Below are 21,154 nucleotides of genomic sequence, written 5' to 3'. Positions count from 1 at the left end.
TGTAGAGCATGGTATTCGGATTCTGCAACTTGCCCTTCTTTAAGTGCGACATTGCAGCCTAACCACTGGTAAACCGCTGTGGGTGGTTTGTTTTGTTTTCTCTTTGCTTTTCCCTAGTCTAGTGCCATTGATGTTTGAAAATATGTGTGCAACTGGTACTATCATTCATGTGGGAAGGCTTTATGATTTCTGCTTTTCCTCTTCTAAGCTATAAAAAACAAGGAGCATGTGGCCACAATACCAGCAGAAAGCTTATGGACGAGGCTCTTGTGAATGGAAAATAATCAATCAAAACGGGAAAGTGAGAGAAGCTAAACGGTGCACCGTGACTGTGGCCCCTCAAACTACCTCGGGAGACTCACTGGAGTCACTGCCACTTTCTCTGTGTTCCCAAAAGGTCAAAGGTGAACAAGTGCTATCGTGGGAAGGTTAATAAAGCAGGGCCGAAGTTAGTTAGTTGGTAAACACGTTTCTTCACTTTGATATGCGACTGTCTGTGTCGGCAGTTTGTTTCCAGGGATTTGGAAATGTTTTTGTCACGGTTCAAGTCAGAGCATGTAGGATCCAAATGCAGGAGGAGGTAGAGCAGGTCGGTCAAACTGTTTAACTCAAAAACTAGGACTACAAATGAAAAGACTGGAAGCACACTAGAGCCAAATTCTAATACCCAAAAATCGGCCATTCACTCACTCACACTCGATCACTCCAGCATGGTGGTGTTATGGTGAAATTGTTGACCTGCCGAAATAAAAAAATTGGTGACCATCTTGTGGACTTGTGGTCTTTAAATACGTGGCCTAAATACCGCTAGGTTGAACTCTGATAAACAAACTGCAACGATTTACATTCGGAAATTGTAACAGTCCAATGTTCAATTTGAATCTCATCGCGACGCGTACGCTAGCATTAATGTAATATGAACATACGGGTAGCTGGTGAAAGACTCATTACTTTGAAATGTCACTATTAAACGTGCACACGTTCTTTAATTTCACCATCATCTGGTCAGGTCAGGTGTGTGTGCGTGCATGTGTGTGATACAATGTTGGATAATACCCTCTGGTATGGGGATCTATTCTAATCAGTGCAATGTATTTTCTTTTACGTAACTCTTCCAAACAATACGCTGTGCTACCTTATTTTCTAATTAGCTGGATGTTGGGACGGATAGACATATGTTGATGTTATGGAGCTGTATAGACTGCCCTGGGCAAGCCTGTCCCTTTAGAAGTCTGTTATGTAATGTGTGTGTGTGTGTGTGTGTGTGGGGGGGGGGGGGGGGGGGGGGGGGGGGTGTATGGGAACATGGGGAATCGACTCACATGCTGGGTTGGGGTTGTTGGGTCAATCTCTCTTTGAAGTACTCCAAATGTAATCTGTGTCTAATATCTACTCCGGACTGCCTCTAAATGTGACTCTTACATCACCAGGGCCATTTGCTGTGTCTCCACACAGTGGTGTGTGTGTTTTCATTCTGGGATTTGCCTATAAATCTGGTATTGGGCATCTGATATTGATGATAATTAGGTCCGTCGTGATTATTCACTTTTACTTGACGTGTAAAATTGCGATTAACGATTTTAATTGTGTTTCTGTTGCTGAACGTTATTTTTAACGTTATGAATCAAAATTACATTTCTGTTTGGCCTGGCAGCAAAGCTATAATATCTGCACTCTCTGTCGCACGCGCGCACGCACAAACATGCGCACACACAATTGAATGACGCTAGCCTAATTTGTCTGCCATGCTACTCTAAGCATGAGCGCAGAAGAATATAGACTTGTATGCGCGTGACATCATCATACCCGGAAGTTGTGTGGGAACGCCTATAAGTGACAAACAAATTTCTGGCCTTGACAGCCCATACTTCCAAACAGAAAAGTCCTATCTGATTGAAAGCCCATACTTCAAAACAGAAAAGTCCTATCTGATTGACAGCCTATACATCCAAACAGAAAAGTCCTATCTGATTGACAGCCCATACATGCAAACAGAAAAGTCCTATCTGATTGAAAGCCCATACTTCCAAACAGAAAAGTCCTATCTGATTGACAGCCCATACATGCAAACAGAAAAGTCCTATCTGATTGATGACAGCCCATACATCCAAACAGAAAAGTCCTAACTGATTGACAGTCCATACATCCAAACAGAAAAGTCCTATCTGATTGACAGCCCATACATCCAAACAGAAAAGTCCTATCTGATTGACAGCCCATACATCCAAACAGAAAAGTCCTAACTGATTGACAGCCCATACATCCAAACAGAAAAGTCCTAACTGATTGACAGCCCATACATCCAAACAGAAAAGTCCTAACTGATTGACAGCCCATACATCCAAACAGAAAAGTCCTATCTGATTGCGTTAAACGTTAATTTCACTTTGCCACTCACTGTATGCATCGCATACCCTCCATTATAAAGGCTTCTCTGTTAAACCAGTGGACCTCACCCCATAGAATAGAATGTACCCTAGCTCTTTATGCAGAGAATGGAAGCGTCTAGTTCAAGAGCGACATGCGACAACACTTGGCCTTGCTGTTTGTTTGCAGCGTTGACAACTCCATTCACAGAGTGACACCATATGTTTGCTTGTGATTCATTTTGTGGAACGGCGCAACGACATCCGGTTTGGTGCGGGGATTAAAAGATCTCGCTCAACAACGCCGACTCAGAAACAGATGTCTGTGCTCTGATTCTCATCAAGAGCCGACTTATGTAATGTCTGGGGGGGGGGGGGGGTTGCCGTGAATCTGCTGCGGTTTAGTGAATGCAGTTTGTTGGCAAGCATTGTCTTGTACTCAGGTTTTTTATTATGTGTAAACTTGGAGCAGGCGTGCCATGATCAGAATACAGATTCATGTAAGATGTGTCTAACACTACTTTATAGACGCTGTCAAGCTTAAAGTGACACATAGACATGGCACATTTAGCATTTGTCAACAAATGCAGTATTGAATGAATAGGCAAATGTATAATTAGTTTAGCTTTTCGTTAGGGCTGTCACGAGTACAAATATAAGTTGATTATTAGTTGTCACACTAATAATTGCGATTAACAATTTCATTGTGTTTGCATCGGACATGTGCATATTAATGAATTTACCTTGTTTACCTCGTAATAAAAAATGCACATGGCAGATATGACAAGTAACTACTGAAATTACTGACATTCATTAATCTTATACTATAAAAAACAAATAGTGGAAATAGCTGATCTACAAGCTTACGTGTCACAATGGGCGGACATTTTTCAACATCCAAACGATTACGACGACTGTGATAGAATAATTGCGATTATGTGATAATTGTGACGGGCCTACATTTCGTACTACTACAGAGTGTTAGTATACAGTACTCTATAGTCACAAACAATTGAGGTTAGACACACCAGTGGTTGAGCCGAATGCGAAAGAAAATCAAAAAGTACAGAGTTTACAGCATTGCAGACGGTCACAGGACAGGGTGTGAGTTGAAAGTCCTGGGCTCTGTGATGACAGCGGAGATGGATGTGATAGGACATCAGTGAGGACGGCCGAGCACATGATGCTCCAGGCTCTCTCTCTCTCTCTCTCTCTCTCTCTCTCTCTCTCTCTCTCTCTCTCAGCCCTGTGAACCACTGGTGTAAAAACTATACTCGCATACTTTTTGCAGAATGTCCCGTTTTCAAATGTATATCGATCCTTTGAAAATAGCAGATCTACAAGCTCACAATGCAACGCAAATTTGAGAGCTTTAAAAAATAAATGGATGTAGTGGAGTAAAGTAAAACATTTGGATCCGAGATGTAGTGGAGAGTACGAGAGAAATACTACAATCTTGAAGTACAAATACTTCAAGATTGCACTTAAAGTAGGCCTAAATGTACTTAAGTTCCTTTCCACCGCTGCCTGTGAACCAGTGTCTGTGCAATAGGCCAGTCTCTCTGACACGCACGGTTCCATAAACATTGTCTGGCAGAGATTAGAGTTCGGCTGTTTGAGTGTGGGATTGTGGTTAGAAAACCTTCAAATGGCATAAGTGGACCAGGAGGCAGGCTTGCAGGTGAAAAATAAAGTTTGAATGTGTTCCAGGCCTGGATAACATGAATGAAAACTGGACAACCTAGGAAAAGGCAACTCAAATAAACATAACTTAAAGAGAGAGGCACAGGTGACAACCTCTCCCCATGGCAGCCTACTCGCAACGGAACCATTTCCCCTTTTATATAGACTACTGACTCCACCCCTGGCTAAGTAATCGGCAAATCACAATGTACTAGCAATCCACCCAAGATGCCCCCCATGGTGCGATCAATCAGCTCCTCAGGCACCACATCCCACTACACAGGCTTCAATATGCAGCTTCTCCAATAGCAGCATAGATGAACACAAGCATTTTAGATTCATATGTCACAGCAGAAGGTGCACCTTCTGTGGGACTGAGAATCAATACTGTATGTTACAAATACAATACAGCATAAATACTATAAATGCATATTGTTGAACATCATGAATACCATGAATGTGTATTGTTGAACATCATAAATTAAAATTACTCTAACAGAGGCTGCTCTGTCACACTACGTTTGTCCTAAAATCCACTAGAAAACAAGATATTGATGAGCACAGTGGGTGAGGAAAGCTCTAGGTACCTGACGATTAATTTCCGATTCAGAGGCCTACACTTTGATTATAAATCGATTACCGATCCATCTCGATTCCAATACATGATTTATTCGCCCCTCACTGTGTGACTAATAAACAAAGTGCTTCCTAATGATCCATAATAAAAACAGATTAATTTACTTCCATTGTCTTTTATCACACTACAAACAGACAAAAAACAATAAGCAGCTTTCTTTATCGATCTTTGACATTTGTGAATCGATTAATAATAATCAACTGTCCATGTCCGAATCGTGATTATCTATAAGTGGATTTTTATTTTCCACCCCTGGTTAGTCTATAAATGGACTTTCATTTTCCACCCCCAACATTGACAGTCAATGCAGAAATGAAAAGAGTGTTCAGTTCACATGATAGGTAGGTAGTGTCCTAGGATAGGGTAAGCCAGTTAGTTGGCCTGGTTGTGGGTCAGCGCTGTTGCAGCGTAGCGCTGTCTGTGCGCTGTGCGTGTTCAACTATGCATGCGGACGGCTGCGGCTCTGCTTGGATGGTTTCATCAGAATTCCTCTGGTCTCATGACAACGCAAGACTCATGAGACCGAGCAAAGCTCGTTGGAATTATGAAGGATCATCCAATCCATCCCAGCCATGGGCCATTTAGTTTAAGAACTGTCAAAAAGGAGCAAGAACCAACCAACCAGGGCAAAGGAAAATGCTAGTACTTTTATATACTGCTATATACTGTGAAAGATGTGTGCACAAAGTTAGGTAGGAGCTACTGGGAAGAGGAAAGAAAATGCTGCTGGCATATACAATATACCACGATTATATGCACAATGCACATGTATACATACTTTTGATTATGCTCTTGAATCTATTTTATTCTCTCCTTGCTCTCTTTTGCACTCTCTTCCTTTCTTTAATATATTTACGTCTTTTTTTAAATCACTATTCTACTGTTATTGTCTATGCTGCTGCATTGCCAGATCAAAATAAGTTTTACTCTTATGTACCCGTACGTACATAAGATGGAACAATAAAGTACAACCTTGAACCTTGAGGTACAGTGAACGGTGGAACCCACATAAGTGATGTGAGGGGTGTATAGTTGAGACCCTGATGAAGACCGGTATAGGTCGAAACATGTTGGTTTAATAAAGATGTGTGCCCGGATCTCTGCCTTTTTTTTCAATAGTTAGTCTGGGAATGTTTGCCTCATATTTATTCAGGCTTCAGAACAATAACTACGTTGTTTTTTTTGTTGTTGCCAAAAGGCATTGTATTTGTATGCACGTTATTCTGCACTGGGGTTGTGTGATGTGATGACATGACAGACACACGATAACAAACCATTCTGTTCTAGCAACAAAATGTGTATTTTTCTCGAAGCAGATGTCTTCTTTTTCCCCCCCCTTCCCCTTAACCACTTGAAGGAATTGTATAATCAAGATTTGTTGCCGATACTTTGCTGGCTTGCCTGACCGACCACACACTCATCTCCCCCCCCCCCCCCCTCTCCTCCTTTCCCTTTGATGTCCCCCCTGTCTGTTTGAAGGTGTGCTTTGAGAAGTTCGACGCGCCGGCGTTCAGCCTCACAAGCCCTCGCAGCCCGTTGGTCCAGCGACATGGCCCGGGACTCACCGACGTCTTCCAGTATGACCAGTGGCTGACCGTACGCCACGAGGCCACGCTGGTGCCCATGCAGGAGGACCTGGCCATCTGGCTCACCGGCATGCTGGGTAAGAGACTTGACTGTCACCATTATTACTTTCACTAGTAACAGACCACAACTTCTACTCAAGTTTAACAGTATTTATTGCACAAGTGAGATGTACAGTATGTATGTGTATTGATGAGGGGTCTCGGGAGTCTGACGACCGCCGTAGCTCTGCTCGGAAGCGGTCAGTCGACAATGCCCCCCTCGGGGCTCCTAGGAGAAGGATAAAGAGAGAAGTGTTAGCGGGGCAAAGCTGAGGACGAAGGGAGTTTGTTGGAGAGGGAATTTTGAGGTGATGGAGAATGGGAGCGATCGAGATAAGCCAGAGGGTGGTCTCTACTCCTGAACCTGCGTTGAACACGACGTCATTAATCGCAATCATTTCCACGTTGAAAAAATGTCCATACATTTTCAAACATTTTTCAAAAATTACAAAACATTACTGTATTGCACTTCTGGCTAGATGCCATGCACACTTCATTTCATGTCAAAGTATTTGTATATGTGCAGTGACAATACGTGTAATCTAAGCTAATCAAAGCAAATGGCATATACATTTGCATATAAATGGAATACACAATTTACATGGATTCCAGATAAAATTGGCTTTGAATACAGCTACTTCCACCAGGCCTCGACAGACCACAGAGGGGGGAAAATCACCCGTGATCTCTCCCATTATACTAAAGGGCTTTGTCCCTCTTAATACAATGGTGCAGTGACGGGAGCAAGGAAATGGAACCTGACTGGAAACTGTCTGCTTTTGTTAGACGTGACAATTTTAGAAACAAGTCCTCGGGAATGTGGATTGTTGTTGTCAACTCAACTAGGCCTGCTGGTACGGTGAGTGTGTTTACTTTGACCTAAAACACACATCCCAGACCTTTAAACGTGTTGGGCTCAAAAGAACTTGAACAGCAAGGTGTCAGGTGGTGCAGAAACGGCAGTTTCCGCCGGATAATGTTCCGGCCTTGGGCGTTCGCTGTTGTCTGACTCGGAAGACCCTCTTTGTGGAGCATTATCGTCATTGTTGGCGGTTATTTTTGTCCCCTTTTGTGAAACAAACTTGAGTTTGACTTATTGAGGGGCACTAGCCCTCCTATGTCCAGCTTTGAGGTGTGTAAACACAAAGTTTGTCGTAACACAAACGTTAAATGCCATTGATAACGAATAGCCAGTTTTGAGTGTTTGTCCCAACACAAACACGAAAGGCCAGTTTTGAGCGTTTGTGTAAACACAAACATTGCGTAAACGACACATATTGAAGACGAAGGTGAGGACGCAAATTCTAATTGGTCGGAATGACATGATGTATGATGATAAGAGCGCCCCTCACTTCACATGGGTGATGTGATTGCGTACATTTTGTTATATCCAATGGATGTATTTGTGTTAACGTCCAGATACCCCGTCAAGGACAGGCTTCAGACGTGCCTCCTCAGGAGACTTGGCTCAGATCTGAACCCATTTGATTTGGCGTTAGGAACCCGTTGCGGCCGTTGCGACCTTCCACATGAGAGGCATATGCTCTAAAGACTACACTATTATTTTTTGTTCTCAGGAGAGGAGGTGAGAGCGGAGTTCTTCATGGAGGAGTTGAACAACGGCGTGAAGCTGTGTCAACTCATTGGAGTGCTGCAGAGCAAGGTGGCAGAAGGCTGTCCCACGCAGCTGAGCAAGGTGAGCCGTGGAAGTGAGGACGCTTCACCTCCCAATGTATGAATGAATGAACCATTGTAAAGCGCCCCTCAAATGCATGGCTTTTGAAGATTACGTCATATGCCAGCTAAGTCTATGGACTTTAAAGTTTGTTTAGGGAACTAAATGACGGCGTAAGACGTCACGTGGCCGATATACAGTGGGTGCCCCTCACTTCACACAAGTGTGATTTATTTGTCCCCCTCCTGACAGCCGTTTCCCATGAAGAAGGTGGCGTGCAAGAGACAGGCGTCGCCGGGGTCATTCTTCGCCCGTGACAACACGGCCAACTTCCTGGGCTGGTGTCGTCAAATCGGCGTGGAGGAGACCTATCTGTTTGAGTCTGAGGGCCTCGGTAAGAGCTTTTGTTACGCCTTCAACAAGTGCTGAATTTATATCCAAAAAGGCCATACATATAAAATGGATTTTGATCATGTGACACCCCACTATGTTGTTGTAAAGTATATGGGACAACACAGACACATTAATCCATGCAGGAAGCTGCGTGAAACCGCTCTCTCAATAAACTTGACTGTTGAGTTATTGATTTAGTTCGTGTAACCTGAATCTTTTCTAGCTGTGTGAGTGTACGTCACTTTATGGTTTGGCTTGTTTAGTTGGAACTGGACTGCTACAATGTGAAATTGTGTTAAATTAACTTGGGAGCATAGAAACCTGTTTTGATTACATTGTACAAATGTACACTGAGTTACAAATGGATAAATGAACAAGAAGTTTACCGTGTGCAATAAGTAGCACTCGCCATCCTATTGCTCCTGCTAATTGCCCAGAAGTAAAGTAAATCTTCAGGAACCTTAATCTGCTTACACAATAAGATCCCCTCTTAAAACATGACATGCTCAAATTACAGTATGAAGTCCAACTCCCAGTTATCTAAGCAAACTGAAATACAATGAAACATTTCAACATGTCAACGGATGTAGGACCAAATTACCTGAAGACTAGGATTAACTGAGTAATACATGATTACATAAACTCGACTTTAACACACTTTCAACCTGGTGCCCCCATTTTTGGGCAAGATATTCACAAATGGTTAAAAATAATATCTACAAGCTCACAACGCGTTACTGTACGATATAGGAGCTAGCAAATCATCTATTTTCATCAATCACAAATAATGAATTTGTGCCTTTATTCCTGCGTGTGTATGTGTGTTGCAGTGCTGCACAAGGAGCCCCGCCAGGTGTGTCTCTGCCTGTTGGAGATCGGACGAATCGTTTCCAAGTAAGTTGTTTCTTGTGAGGATTGAGTTCAAACACTTCTACGACTGCAAATAATGATCTATATCGATTATCCATTAAGATCTGAGGCCCATTCTTTTTTTTGAGAGAGTGTGTGTTCTAAGCTAATCGCAAACCGCTGGATCGATCATCGGTAATAAACATGTTTTTGTTGAAGAATACTCTTCAACAAACTCTTCCGACTCTTCCCCTTACTTCCTGAGGTATGGAGTGGAGAAAACTCCTGTTTTGGTGAAACTAAGTCCTTACAATTTTTTGCATTTAGCAGGCGCTCTTAATCCAGAGCCATTTACAGTAAGCAAGAACACATGGTAAGGTAATACATCAAATTCATAAGAATAGTCATCATGAATCATACGTAAGCTAAGAACCTACCAGTGGAATATCTATATAATGAAACTATGCATACTCATTATAGAGTGCTATGTCTACATAAAATGCTATCTAAATTACATAAGTTGAGCCTTTGCATATGCCTGTAAGGTCGTCGAGGCTAGGGCAAGTGCTACGGCAAGTGCTACGGGCTAAGATGGAGGTGGGCTTCCAGACAACGGCGGAAGTCCTTGCGGTCTTGTTTCCATTCAGGTATGGAGTGGAGCCTCCTGTTGTAAGTCCTTGCGGTCTTGTTTCCATTCAGGCATGGAGTGGAGCCTCCTGTGCTGGTGAAACTGGAGGAGGAGATCGAACTGGAGGAGACCCTGCTGAGGAGCGAGGAGCCTCCCGCTGCAGTCAAGACCTTCAGCGTCTGCTGCCAGCACGCAGGCCTCTATCGACCTGGGGTGCGTAATGTTGTAGGATCATGTTTTATTGTTGCGATCCTAATGCGTTTGATCCTGAAGGCTGTGATCCTCTGTATTAAAGGTGGTGACAGGGCATTCGGTCAAATTACCGGTACCCATCGTCTGCAAGAAAGAACGTGCTCGGAGAACTGCAGTGACACCAGGGCAGTGTCACTGTCAAGCGGTAGTTCTAACGTCTTATTGAACACATTCTCGGTGCTGGGCTGGTTTTGGTGCAGGTTCACAGTTGGTCCAGTTTGCAGTTTGGTTTTCCACAGGCTAGAGAGCCATTATGCCATTATGTTCCCTTTGGCAATCATTGCAATGTAAAGTTGATAATCTGTGTATTTATACGCCCACTGTATTTTTATTGGCCACATGACGTCTCACGTCGTCAATTTTTGTTTTTACTGCTGCCCTAAACAAATATAAGTCCATAGACTTCACTGCCGTTCAATTTACATCATAAGTGCAATAACCAAACATTTAAAAGTCCGTAGACTTGGCTGCCATATGATGTAATTTTCAAGGTAGTATTTAAAGATATCAAGTTCAAATTTCAATTTGCCTGTGAGGTAATGGCAAGGCAGTGGACAGTTTACATTTGGCTTGTCTCCACATCAACACGTGATCTTTATGATCTTGACAAGTAAGAACAAAATTATATATCGCACAACAACGATGTTGGTGCAACTAAGAGATTTGCTGAAAAATGGATTATCAACTACACTGCAACTTTCACAGGAGGGTCCTTGTGCATCCTTCCTGTCCCCCCATACTAGATGGATTGTTTAAGAATAAGCCTTTTTTATATTTAAGCTTGTGTGTCTCAGGTGCTCATCCGATGAGGACTAAAGGTACCAACACATGAACGGAATCATTTATGGAACAGTGGAGTGATCTCGTCTATCCGGCCATGGCCTTTAAATAGCCACTCTTATCTAATAACAATGCGTTAGAGCTGAAAAAAATTGCAATTATTCCAGCAGTTCTCATTATATGGTGCATCATCACACAGGAAGAACATGTGCGACCCAGTTGGGTCGGCATCAAGATGGCGTCAGGCAGCGGCCTCTTTGCTTTGCCCCCACGGCTATATGACACACCGAGAGTCCACGTGACGCTTTGCTGGAGTCCTATGACTTTTCTGTTGCACATGATGCAACCCACAGGCTACACGAACCAGACGTCATCAGCCTTTTAAGAATGGTTCAAAAGCTTCAAACTCAAGTTACTTTTTATAGAGCAAAGAGGTTGAGCCACTTGGCTGGCGTTTCCGGTGCCTGTAAAGATCAGGCATATCCATTGTTCTGGCTTCTGTGCCTGTACACAGAAGACCAGAACACTCACGCGTTTCGGCTATGCAGCCTTCATCAGAGCATTGCCAATGCTCTGATGAAGGCTGCTTAGCCGAAACGTGTAAGCGTTCCTTTTTGGTGTGTGCCAATAAAGAAATGGAAATGTGAGTACTTTGTCTGCCGTTTATGAAAATTTTGGATGTGCTACCTTTTTGGATTTTTTTTTTTTATTCCTATTTTTTGATGTATACTGGATTTGGGTTTGGCACTTCCTCATTGCCTTTATGACAAATAATCTTAAATTTTTTCCCTTTTTTGGCATTTAATTGACAATGTCAAATGTTATTAAAAAAAAAAAAATCCACCAAATAATGAATGAATGAACAGAAATCAAACATAAATATGAGTCCCAGAAAGGGAACACTTTGATGCCTTCATTTTTTTTAGCAGTTTTCATGTGCAGTGTACATGAGGCCAACAAAAGCTGATAAAAATAATGAAGGTATCAAAGTTTTCCCTTAATTCGAGCAGTACAAAATAAGCCATGCCATTGTGCCGGACGTGTTTTGAAGGATATTAAACGAAGTACACTTTGCGTGTTAGGGTCATCTGTACCTCGTTTATTCTCTTGCTGTCTGGTCCATACAACAGTTTTTTTGACTTTCTATGCCAGTGGCAACATCTCACGCTCAACTCTGCTGGGAATGTTCCCGAAACGAAGTATCAAATGGATCTTCACTTCCTGATACATTATCAGGGTGACAGGGCCAATAAAAAGATGGCAATTAATATTATTAAAAATCATGTTGTAGATCAGTTTCACTGGTTGTGTTCATCATTTAAATTCGACTGACGGCTGTCCTGTCCTGTAGAGCTACAGCTACAGACATAATAACAAACATAAACTAAATAATGCCAGTGGCATAAACAATGTCCCTATTTCTTATTTTCATATTGATGTTGTTGCGCCCCCTTCAGGAGCACGGCATGGACGATCCTCCCTGTAACTGCGCCAACAAAGTGTCCATCGAGTACCTTTCGGAAGGACGCTACAGACTGGGGGACAAGACTCTGTTCATTCGGGTGAGTGCCACATGTATTCCTGTGCGGTGACGCTCTTGGTCCACATTTACATGTTTTTCCAAAGGAGCCAATGATTAACACCCTGAACGCACAGGACAAAGTTCACCGTCCTTTCAATTAGTAACGCCCAGCGCCCAGGACGACGATCGATCAAAAAGACGGAGGTTATTGATATCAAAACCGATCGCATCGCTCCACAGCCTGGGAGCACCTGTTGCACAACATTCGATGTTGCACAACAGTGGGACGTCATCGAAAATGTTCGCCCCCTGTTTAGCCGACGAGACGGAAAATCTTAAAACTTTAATAACTCTTGATCTAAATCATAACGTCTAATTATCGCGGTAGATTTAATACCTCCCGTTGTTGTCGATCGCAGAGTGTTTGGCTACATCTAGCTGCTACAGCCACATCCGGGGTAACATCCGGTCCGTCGCTCCGTTGCTACAAATCGTCAGGCGCTATGAATTAATGGATTAAATAACCCCGGGCGTTCGGGTGTTCATTTAAGGGTTGGTGAGAAGTACCTCCAGTGAACAATTCTGTTATATCCACATCTAGATTACAGCATCTGCAGTCCACAATGTAAGCTTCAGAGTGTTAGCTGAAGTCTGACTGGAGCCCTTGAATTTGCATCTACCATGTTCAAATAGTGAGACACACACACACACAGTGCATGTGGCAGAGACCTTCTGCGTCCCCGGGGCACTGACTGGTTCGACCTGCATGTAAGCTTGTTGGCCAATAGGAGCGCACTGCATTAGTGCTGGCGCTTGAGCAAGAGATGACATCATTAATTACATCATCACTGTCCACCTGGGCCAGGCCTTGGAGGTGCACAGCTGTGACACTTATATAAAAGGCACCAATTATAGAAGCAGGCGTGTCTATTTAAGGGCCAAGGCCCACGCATACTCCAGTTTTAGGCGATAAGCTAAAACAGTGTTAGATAGTGTTGGGGGGTGAGCGGTGAGTTGCTTATCACAGCGGCACAACGTCATGTTGAAGTTTTCCCAACCACCGCAGTGGTCACCTTATCACCTAAAACTGGAGTATAAATAGGCCTAGACTCTTTAGGGATTGTTGAGGTTTTTCACTGTGGCTATCTGTATTCAGGCAGGTATGAGTAGGAGTAGTAGTCTGTCACGGTAACAAGACTACTCGCCCTGTTTCTGTTTTCCTCCCAGAATTCTCCCCAGTGAGGGGTGGGAGAGGCTGGACAGCAGACGGCTGGACTTTGAATTTCTCTAACTATAAACTTTCATGACAGCAGAACAGCCTAAGTACAAATATAATTTATGAAAAGCTACTACAGTGAAGTCTGTTCACAGAAGTTGTTGTAGGATATGTGGGGATTATCTGACGAGGTACCATTTGAGGGGGCAAAACCTTACATATACTAAATAATACTAAATTGTTTATAGGTTCAATATAAGTCAAATAATATAGCCTTTCCACAGGAGTATCTTTTTATATTTTTCCAAAAAGAATACAAACAGCCAATAGCATATTACAAGTTATCCCCCTCACTGAGGAAAATTCCGGGAGGAAAAACGGGCAAGCACCGGGGCGAGTAGTCCAGTATTCTCTGTCACATGGCCAGACTGTTGCCTCCCTCATATTTCAAAATGCTTCTGGTGAATCTGGTCATACAGTCTGGAGCACGGAAGCTCTTTTGATGATTAAGGGGGAGGGCGGAAGACCTGCCTCCCGTCCACTTCCGTTTCGTCTTTACAGTGATGCAAATGTATCCTAATATAAATCAAAATCATCTAAGCAATAAGCATTTAGCTTGATGCATATGCATATACGTTACATACACTTTCCTTCGATTACTCCTTGAGGTCAAGTGTTATCGTTATCAGAAGCACGACAAGATGCAGCATAGATTTTGTTTAATGTCACTGGCAGGGGCCCAGGCCGTAGCGTAACGGTCTGGGCACCGGACTGGTAATCCAGTCGCAGTGTGCCGCGGGTTCGACTCCCGGACCCGACACGGCCTTTACTGCATGTCATCCCCCCATCTCTCTCCCGTTTCCTGTCAGCCTACTGTCTGTCCCTTCAAAGCGTAAGCCGCAAAAAAATATCTTAAAAAAAAAAAAAAAAAAAAAAATGTCACTGGCAGGCAAGTCATTATCTCCGCCAGGCCATATTGTGTTTGTGCGTGTGCATCTGTGGCTATAATCTTGCAAACTACCGATCAGTGGCAAATGTCTTGTGTAGGCATGCACATGTCAGTACACCAAGGTCGTGGACTCAAAATATTTGCAACCCCCTACTACAGCATCACACAAACAATTGACCCATAAATGCATCATGTACAATTGCCTTCCAAACGTGATTTTACTTTGACCCACAGGGGGGCGCTACACATTCAAAAACTGTAACCATTGCAGAGAAAGTAATCTCACCAAATTAGGCACACATTGGCTCTGGATATATATATATATATATATATATATATATATATATATATATATATATATATTCCATACAGTTTGGCTGTAATTGGCTTCCAAACGTTGTGGGATGTGCCTGTTGTTACCGGGGAACCGAGGTGCAAATGAGATGGACTGCCATCTCTAACTCCCCCAAAATCATCAGCAACTAGTCAGAAAGAAGATACAGGCCCAGGCGGTGGCGTAACCGTCTGGGCACCCGACTGGTAATCCAGTCGCAGTGTGCCGCGGGTTCGACTCCCGAGCCCGACACGGCCTTTACTGCATGTCATCCCCCCATCTCTCTCCCGTTTCCTGTCAGCCTACTGTCTGTCCCTTCAAAAACCAATAAAAGGCGTAAGCCGCAAAAAAATATCTTAAAAAAAAAAAAAAAGAAAGAAGATACAGCCTTAAAAAAAGGTTTTATTTCACGTATTGAGAGTTAAGGGTGGGCTGACGGACAAATTAAATGAAATAAGCTAAATAGAAACCACCTTATTATGATTCAAAATTATAAAAAAATGACAACAGTTAATAACTGTTCCTAATCAAATAATCTGGAGTAAAAAGACGGGACAAAAGGAATGCTACACACCCCTGCATTTTTCCTTGGTTTATTGGACTAAGGCGCACTGATGTGTAAAAAATATATATACGTAAAAAAATCCCTGCATTAGATTTGGGAGAGCTAAGGAAATAATATAATAAAATTATCTTATCCAACGACAACAAAATGGTCTGAGAGGCTAAATCTCATCAAATGGTGGTCCGTGGCTCAAATGCCGAATAAATGCTGGGCCTTGATATGAAAAGGGTTGAAAACCACTGTTCTAACAGACAGTCTCCCTTGCCGTCCGTCTCTCTCTAGATGCTCCATGGGAAGCATGTGATGGTGCGTGTGGGAGGTGGCTGGGACACACTGCAGGGCTTCCTGCACAAGTACGACCCCATGCGCGTGCTCCAGTTCACCACGCTGGAGCAGAAGATCCTGGCCTTCCAGAAAGGCCCTCCCGGCGTGGGCGCCTCTCGCCTCGGCACCGCGGCCCCGCCCCCGCCTCCTCCCGACATGGACCCCCTCGCCGCCGTTGACAACCTCGTCTCCTCGGACTCTTCCTCTTCGTCCTCTTCGTCCTCGTCCTCGTCCTCCTCGTCCATCCCGGCCTGCAAGCCGGTGCCGCCGGCCGGGCAAACATGTCGATCCTACACGCCGTCTCCGGCCTGTACGCCCACCTTGCACAGAAAAGCTGCTCCCCCAAAGAAGACCCTCCAGATGATGATGCCCCCCTCCTCGCCCAGGAAGCCCACCCAGCTCCCTTTGCCCCTCTCCACCAAAGCCTCTGCCTCTCTGCCCGCCACGCCGGTAGGCTGCTATGCAAAGCAGTCCCCGAGCCCTGGCTCTCAGGCCGGGCAGATCCAGCGCAGAGCCCTAACTCCGTCCACAGCTCCGTTCTCCCTGACCTCGCCCTCTGCCACCTCCAAACTGAAACTCAGGCCCTCGCCCCAGGGCGCTCCCTCGCAGCCCCGGAGCCCCGTGTGCCCCGAGCCGTCCTGTAAATGTCCTAAACCCTCCATTCCCACCGCCGCCACCAGCTCTGTGCCTCGGCCTGCCACCGCCCCAGCACGGGTACCACCTGCTCCGAAAGACAGCCGTCCGGCCACGAGCGCCAGCCAGCGCTCTCGTCTAGCTGCCAGGCGCCCTGGTTCGCCGGCCTCCCGCCTCCGCCTGGAAGCGGCCAGGCGTGCGCGTCTGTCCACGCGGACGGCAGCCAAACCTGCCAGGGGAGCCACGCCAGCCCCCAGGGGAGCCACGCCAGCCCCCAGGGGAGCCACGGCACCTCCCAGAGGAACCACACAAATGTCCAGAGGAACCACAAAAACTCCCAGGGCAGTGATGCCAACATCTAGGGGGGCGACACCAACATCTAGGGGAGCAACACCAACTCCCAGGGGAGCAACACCAACTCCCAGGGGAGTGACACGAACTCCCAGGGGAGTGACACCAACATCTAGGGGAGCAACACCAACTCCCAGGGGAGCAACACCATCTCCCAGGGGAGTGACACGAACTCCCAGGGGAGTGACACCAACATCTAGGGGAGCAACACCATCTCCCAGGGGAGTGACACGAACTCCCAGGGCAGTGACACCAACATCTAGGGGGGCGACACCATCTCCCAGGGGAGCAACACCATCTCCCAGGGGAGTGACACCAACTCCCAGGGGCATGACACGAACTCCCAGGGGAGTGACGCCAACATCTAGGGGAGTGACACGAACTCCCAGGGGAGTGACGCCAACATCTAGGGGAGTGACACCAAAATCTAGGGGAGCGACACCAACATCTAGGGCAACCACACCAACTCCCAGAGGAGCGACACCAACATCCAGGGCAACCACACCAACTCCCAGAGGAGCGACACCAACATCCAGGGCAACCACACCAACTCCCAGAGGAGCGACGCCAACATCCAGGGCAACCACACCAACTCCCAGAGAAGTGACACCAACATCCAGGGGAACCACACCAACTCCCTGGGGAGGCACAAGAACTCCCAGAGGAGCCATGGCAATCTCCAGAGGAGCCACGCCAACTCCCAGTGGAGCCACATCAAACCAGCAGAGGACTAACTTCACAGGCCTGCCAAAATCCACCTCCCCGCTCCCTACTAAGAGCAAAGAAAACGTATCCAAAGGCAAGGGACAGGCCCCAGCCAGGGCAGTCAAAGTCTCTCCTCGCAGTACCGCGGCTCCCGGGCAGGTCGCCGGGCTGCCTGCTGCCGCCACATCCGGTAAGTCCAACCACAAATCAACAACCACGAGTCGGAGGGCGGGGCAGAAACACGCGGCCGCTCTCAATCCGCCTAATCCTGGAAAGGGGACTCTGAAGCCGGCATCGGCTGAAACTAAAGCTCTCGTGCCCCAGAAGTCGAGCACCAAAGTCAAGGTTACAAAAAACAATGCCCTCAACAAGAAGACTCGCGTCAAAAATAAAAGCGAGGACCCATATTTCCAAATGAGATGAGGAGCTACCCCATGAAACTCTAACCAGCAGGCTGGTTCTTTCATCTTAACTGTTTACACTTCTCAAATAGATCAAATTTATTTGCTATGCTCTTATATGACTTTATTGGATCTGTTTTCTTTTTTGTGTATTGTGTTTATGCTGAATATTTTCAATCGACCCTGAGGCTAAAGAAAGAAAGCTTATGAATTGCATTTACAATGAGTGAGCCTTTTCCTTTTTTATATATATATAATTAAAAATTATCTTCAAATGATTAATGATTATGATTATGAGCATGCTTAGATTTAACCGCTATGAAAATACTTAGAAAAGAGTAAAGACAGCTTTTTATCCATGGGGAAATAAGAATAAGGCTTTTTATCTGGGTGGTGGGGGGGGGGGGGTTGCTGTTTTCCAACAGCAGGGTGACAGAGGTCACTGTGTCCAAATGAAGCCTTGACATGTTGGACAGAGGGCAACGCTACTGTCTGGGACAAGAGTTAGTTTCTATTCCACAATGAGAATCTACAATCCATTGATGGAATTATTGTATTTTGTCTCCAAACAAAGTCCTATTTAGGAGTCGGATGAAGCACTGTTTAGAATGTTCTCCCCTCACGTGCCTTCATCAGAAATGGTTCTGGTTTCTGAGTGGCGTTTAGAATGTATTGGAGGTTATAGGGGTCGGTTTTGATGTTTTTAAACCATTCATATTGCACAGCCTACACAAGCACCCGTGAATTTGATTCCCAGCGGTTGGGTCAAGTCACAAATGAACTACTACTGATCCAATGCCTCTAACGGAACATAATTTAGGTATTAATAATATTAATTGTCATAGGTTTTCTTTGTATGTTGTTTCAAATGGTTTGTTTTTTTTGTCTCAAATTCTATTCTAGTTTTCTATGTGATGAGTGTATGTATATTTTGAGTGTTTGGCACTTTATGAAAATCTTGTCAGTCACGGTTTGAATGTTGGTTGTGTCCCTTAATTGTTCCATCTAGATTTCTCATGATGATTACATTTTAATAAACTTTTACTGTGGCATTTGTTTTGATGTATCTTTTGATATTTTGAATGGGTCCATTACTAAAGTATTTGGTGATCAAGACACTCAAATTAAATTAACAGAGGATTTTACCTTCATGTAAACAAAGTGGCAGGCTAGGACAAAACTGGAAGGAACATAATGAAAGAAATTATAAAAATACTAAATTATGCTGGATAAATATATTCCCAACATCTCCAAGGATAACGCCCCCCCCCCCCCTCCCCCCCCCCCCCCCCCCGCCTTAAAATTGTCTTTGCACTTTGAGGGATATTTGTTATGGTAGGCCTTTAGGGGTTTGTAAAGATAAAGCAAAATATATTACGGAATATGACAATGCAAGGTGGATTGCTTCTCACTTGAAAAACTGAATAATTGTTAGCTTTACTTTTCTGCCCCCTAGTGGTATTAATGAAGGTACACGGTCACTTGTATGGAGGATTATTATGAAAACAAAATATGTAGTAAAAACTAAAAGAAAAATCACATCCATCAATTATTGACCTTATACCAGCCTTGAAACATACCGTAGTGGCCTGGGCCGGCTTAGTGGTCCAGGCACCTTGGCCTAGTGTGCTGCTGGTTCGAGTCCCGATCCTGACGAACTTTGCTGTGTGTCTTGGGTACTATACTTTGGTCCGACATACCATTGTCCGATCGACTACCTACCCCAAACCCTCACCATAACCATGAGCACGGGGCAGCACACCTAAACCTAACCCCCAACCCTATGCCTAGTCAGACCAATGCTCCTTCGAACCAATGATATGTCGGACCAAAGTATGCTCCCCGTGTGTCTTCCCCCCAAATCTCTCCCCGTTTCCTGTTCAACTATCAATAAAGGCAAAAAGCCCCCCCAAAAAATAAACATACCTTAGTTAAGTCACCTAGAATGGTGGTCCCTTATTGGCCAAGTCTTTCCACCGACAGCCGATTTGCTCAGACACGTATGATGTAAATTCTCCATTCATTGTCAATGGCATTTAATGTGTGTAGGAGGGCTTAGCACCCCTCGAAAACTGAATGTTTTGTGAACTTTTGTCCAGTACAGGCCCCGCTTATGAGGATCACATACTCCCAAACTAGATACGTACATTAGTTTACAAAAGGGCCAAGGCTCTACCTAACCCAGTGATTCTCAACCGTTTAAGGCTGTGACCCCTCAAAATATTGTGACAAATTTCAATTGTTGCCTCTTTCTTATATTAACAACTTGAGGTATTATACAAGTCTTAAAAGTATAAAAGTCCTTAAATGATCACTTCACTGTCATCTGGGGACCCCTACAAATCATGTGGGGACTGACCCACAAGTTGAGAACCAGTGACCTAACAACCCACTACTGATTTACTGAACATAGGCCTACACATGCATGTTTACAAACAGCCATTTCCCGTACTTTGGACTTAATTATACACCAGACAAAGAAAATACAGACAACCCATTTATTAAATATCAAAACATTATCGCAAGTATTAACATCATTTCTGGCAACTTAGACACAAAACAGACATGGTCTGAATTCTGATATGGTTCATGAATCACATCACAATTAAGGCGACACCACAACGCACTCTCCTCCTACACAGAAGCCCTGGCCGGTCACACCAGACGGTAAATAACCATGCAGTAGTGACCAGAATGGTCAGCTTTTTGCAGGACTGTTTAGAACAAAAATACTGAAATGTATTAAAAGAAAAGTATACAAATTAAAAAGACATCAGTTGTCTTAGTGCATAGAGTAGGTGAGACTAGAATGTGGTGAAACCTGGAGGCGTTTCTGAGCACCTAAAAAGTGGGAATCCCCTGAGAAAAAGAGAAGAAATCAAAGACATGACGCCTTTTGCATGCAGACAAGGAAGAGTTAAATTAATTCAAAATGTTAGATAATTGGCATTTGTACCAAACGCCAACTAGATGAATCATAATGGATAAACCAACACGATACATTCTCTCTAGAACATTCTAAAGTTTTTTTAGAATAATTCAAACACATAATATCAAGTGCAAATTATTAAGGACAGACCAAACTCACAGGGTTTAATCATACAAACAAAACAAAAGTAGAGGTTCAAAGGCTGGTCATAATATGCTTTGAGAAGCTGACAGTTGTACAATAGCTTGATCAAACTATTCCTTATTAATCATCGCCCTCTTCAACCTTTCATTGGTTATTATCAATTTTTTAAATGTATCATTTATGGAATGGGCCG

At 44.3% G+C, this 21,154-nt stretch overlaps 2 protein-coding genes across 5 annotated transcripts in view; one reads left to right on the top strand and one right to left on the bottom strand.

Annotated features, from left to right (window-relative positions):
* The window catches only part of gas2l3 (growth arrest-specific 2 like 3), a 35,473-nt gene extending 16,533 nt beyond the window's left edge, over positions 1-18,940 (top strand). For all 3 annotated transcript variants that reach the window (XM_083757993.1, XM_083757995.1, XM_083757994.1), the window contains exons 3-9: positions 6,166-6,349; positions 7,889-8,007; positions 8,239-8,380; positions 9,210-9,273; positions 9,928-10,069; positions 12,346-12,450; positions 15,757-18,940. In XM_083757993.1, coding sequence (XP_083614119.1) covers positions 6,166-6,349; positions 7,889-8,007; positions 8,239-8,380; positions 9,210-9,273; positions 9,928-10,069; positions 12,346-12,450; positions 15,757-17,910 — 2,910 coding nt within the window. In that variant the 3' untranslated portion in view covers positions 17,911-18,940. The remainder of the gene's footprint in view (positions 1-6,165; positions 6,350-7,888; positions 8,008-8,238; positions 8,381-9,209; positions 9,274-9,927; positions 10,070-12,345; positions 12,451-15,756) is intronic.
* A 1,440-nt stretch (positions 18,941-20,380) lies between these two features.
* tm7sf3 (transmembrane 7 superfamily member 3) overlaps positions 20,381-21,154 on the bottom strand; it is a 25,999-nt gene continuing 25,225 nt past the window's right edge. For both annotated transcript variants that reach the window (XM_083757472.1, XM_083757473.1), the window contains exon 12: positions 20,381-21,154. This exon is cut by the window's right edge and continues 1,204 nt beyond it. The gene's annotated coding sequence lies outside the window, so the exon portion shown is untranslated.

This window comes from Protomyctophum parallelum (assembly GCF_964188405.1).
Source record: "Protomyctophum parallelum genome assembly, chromosome: 22".
In the NCBI taxonomy this organism is placed as follows: domain Eukaryota; kingdom Metazoa; phylum Chordata; class Actinopteri; order Myctophiformes; family Myctophidae; genus Protomyctophum; species Protomyctophum parallelum.
This window is presented reverse-complemented; position numbering and strand designations above follow the sequence as displayed.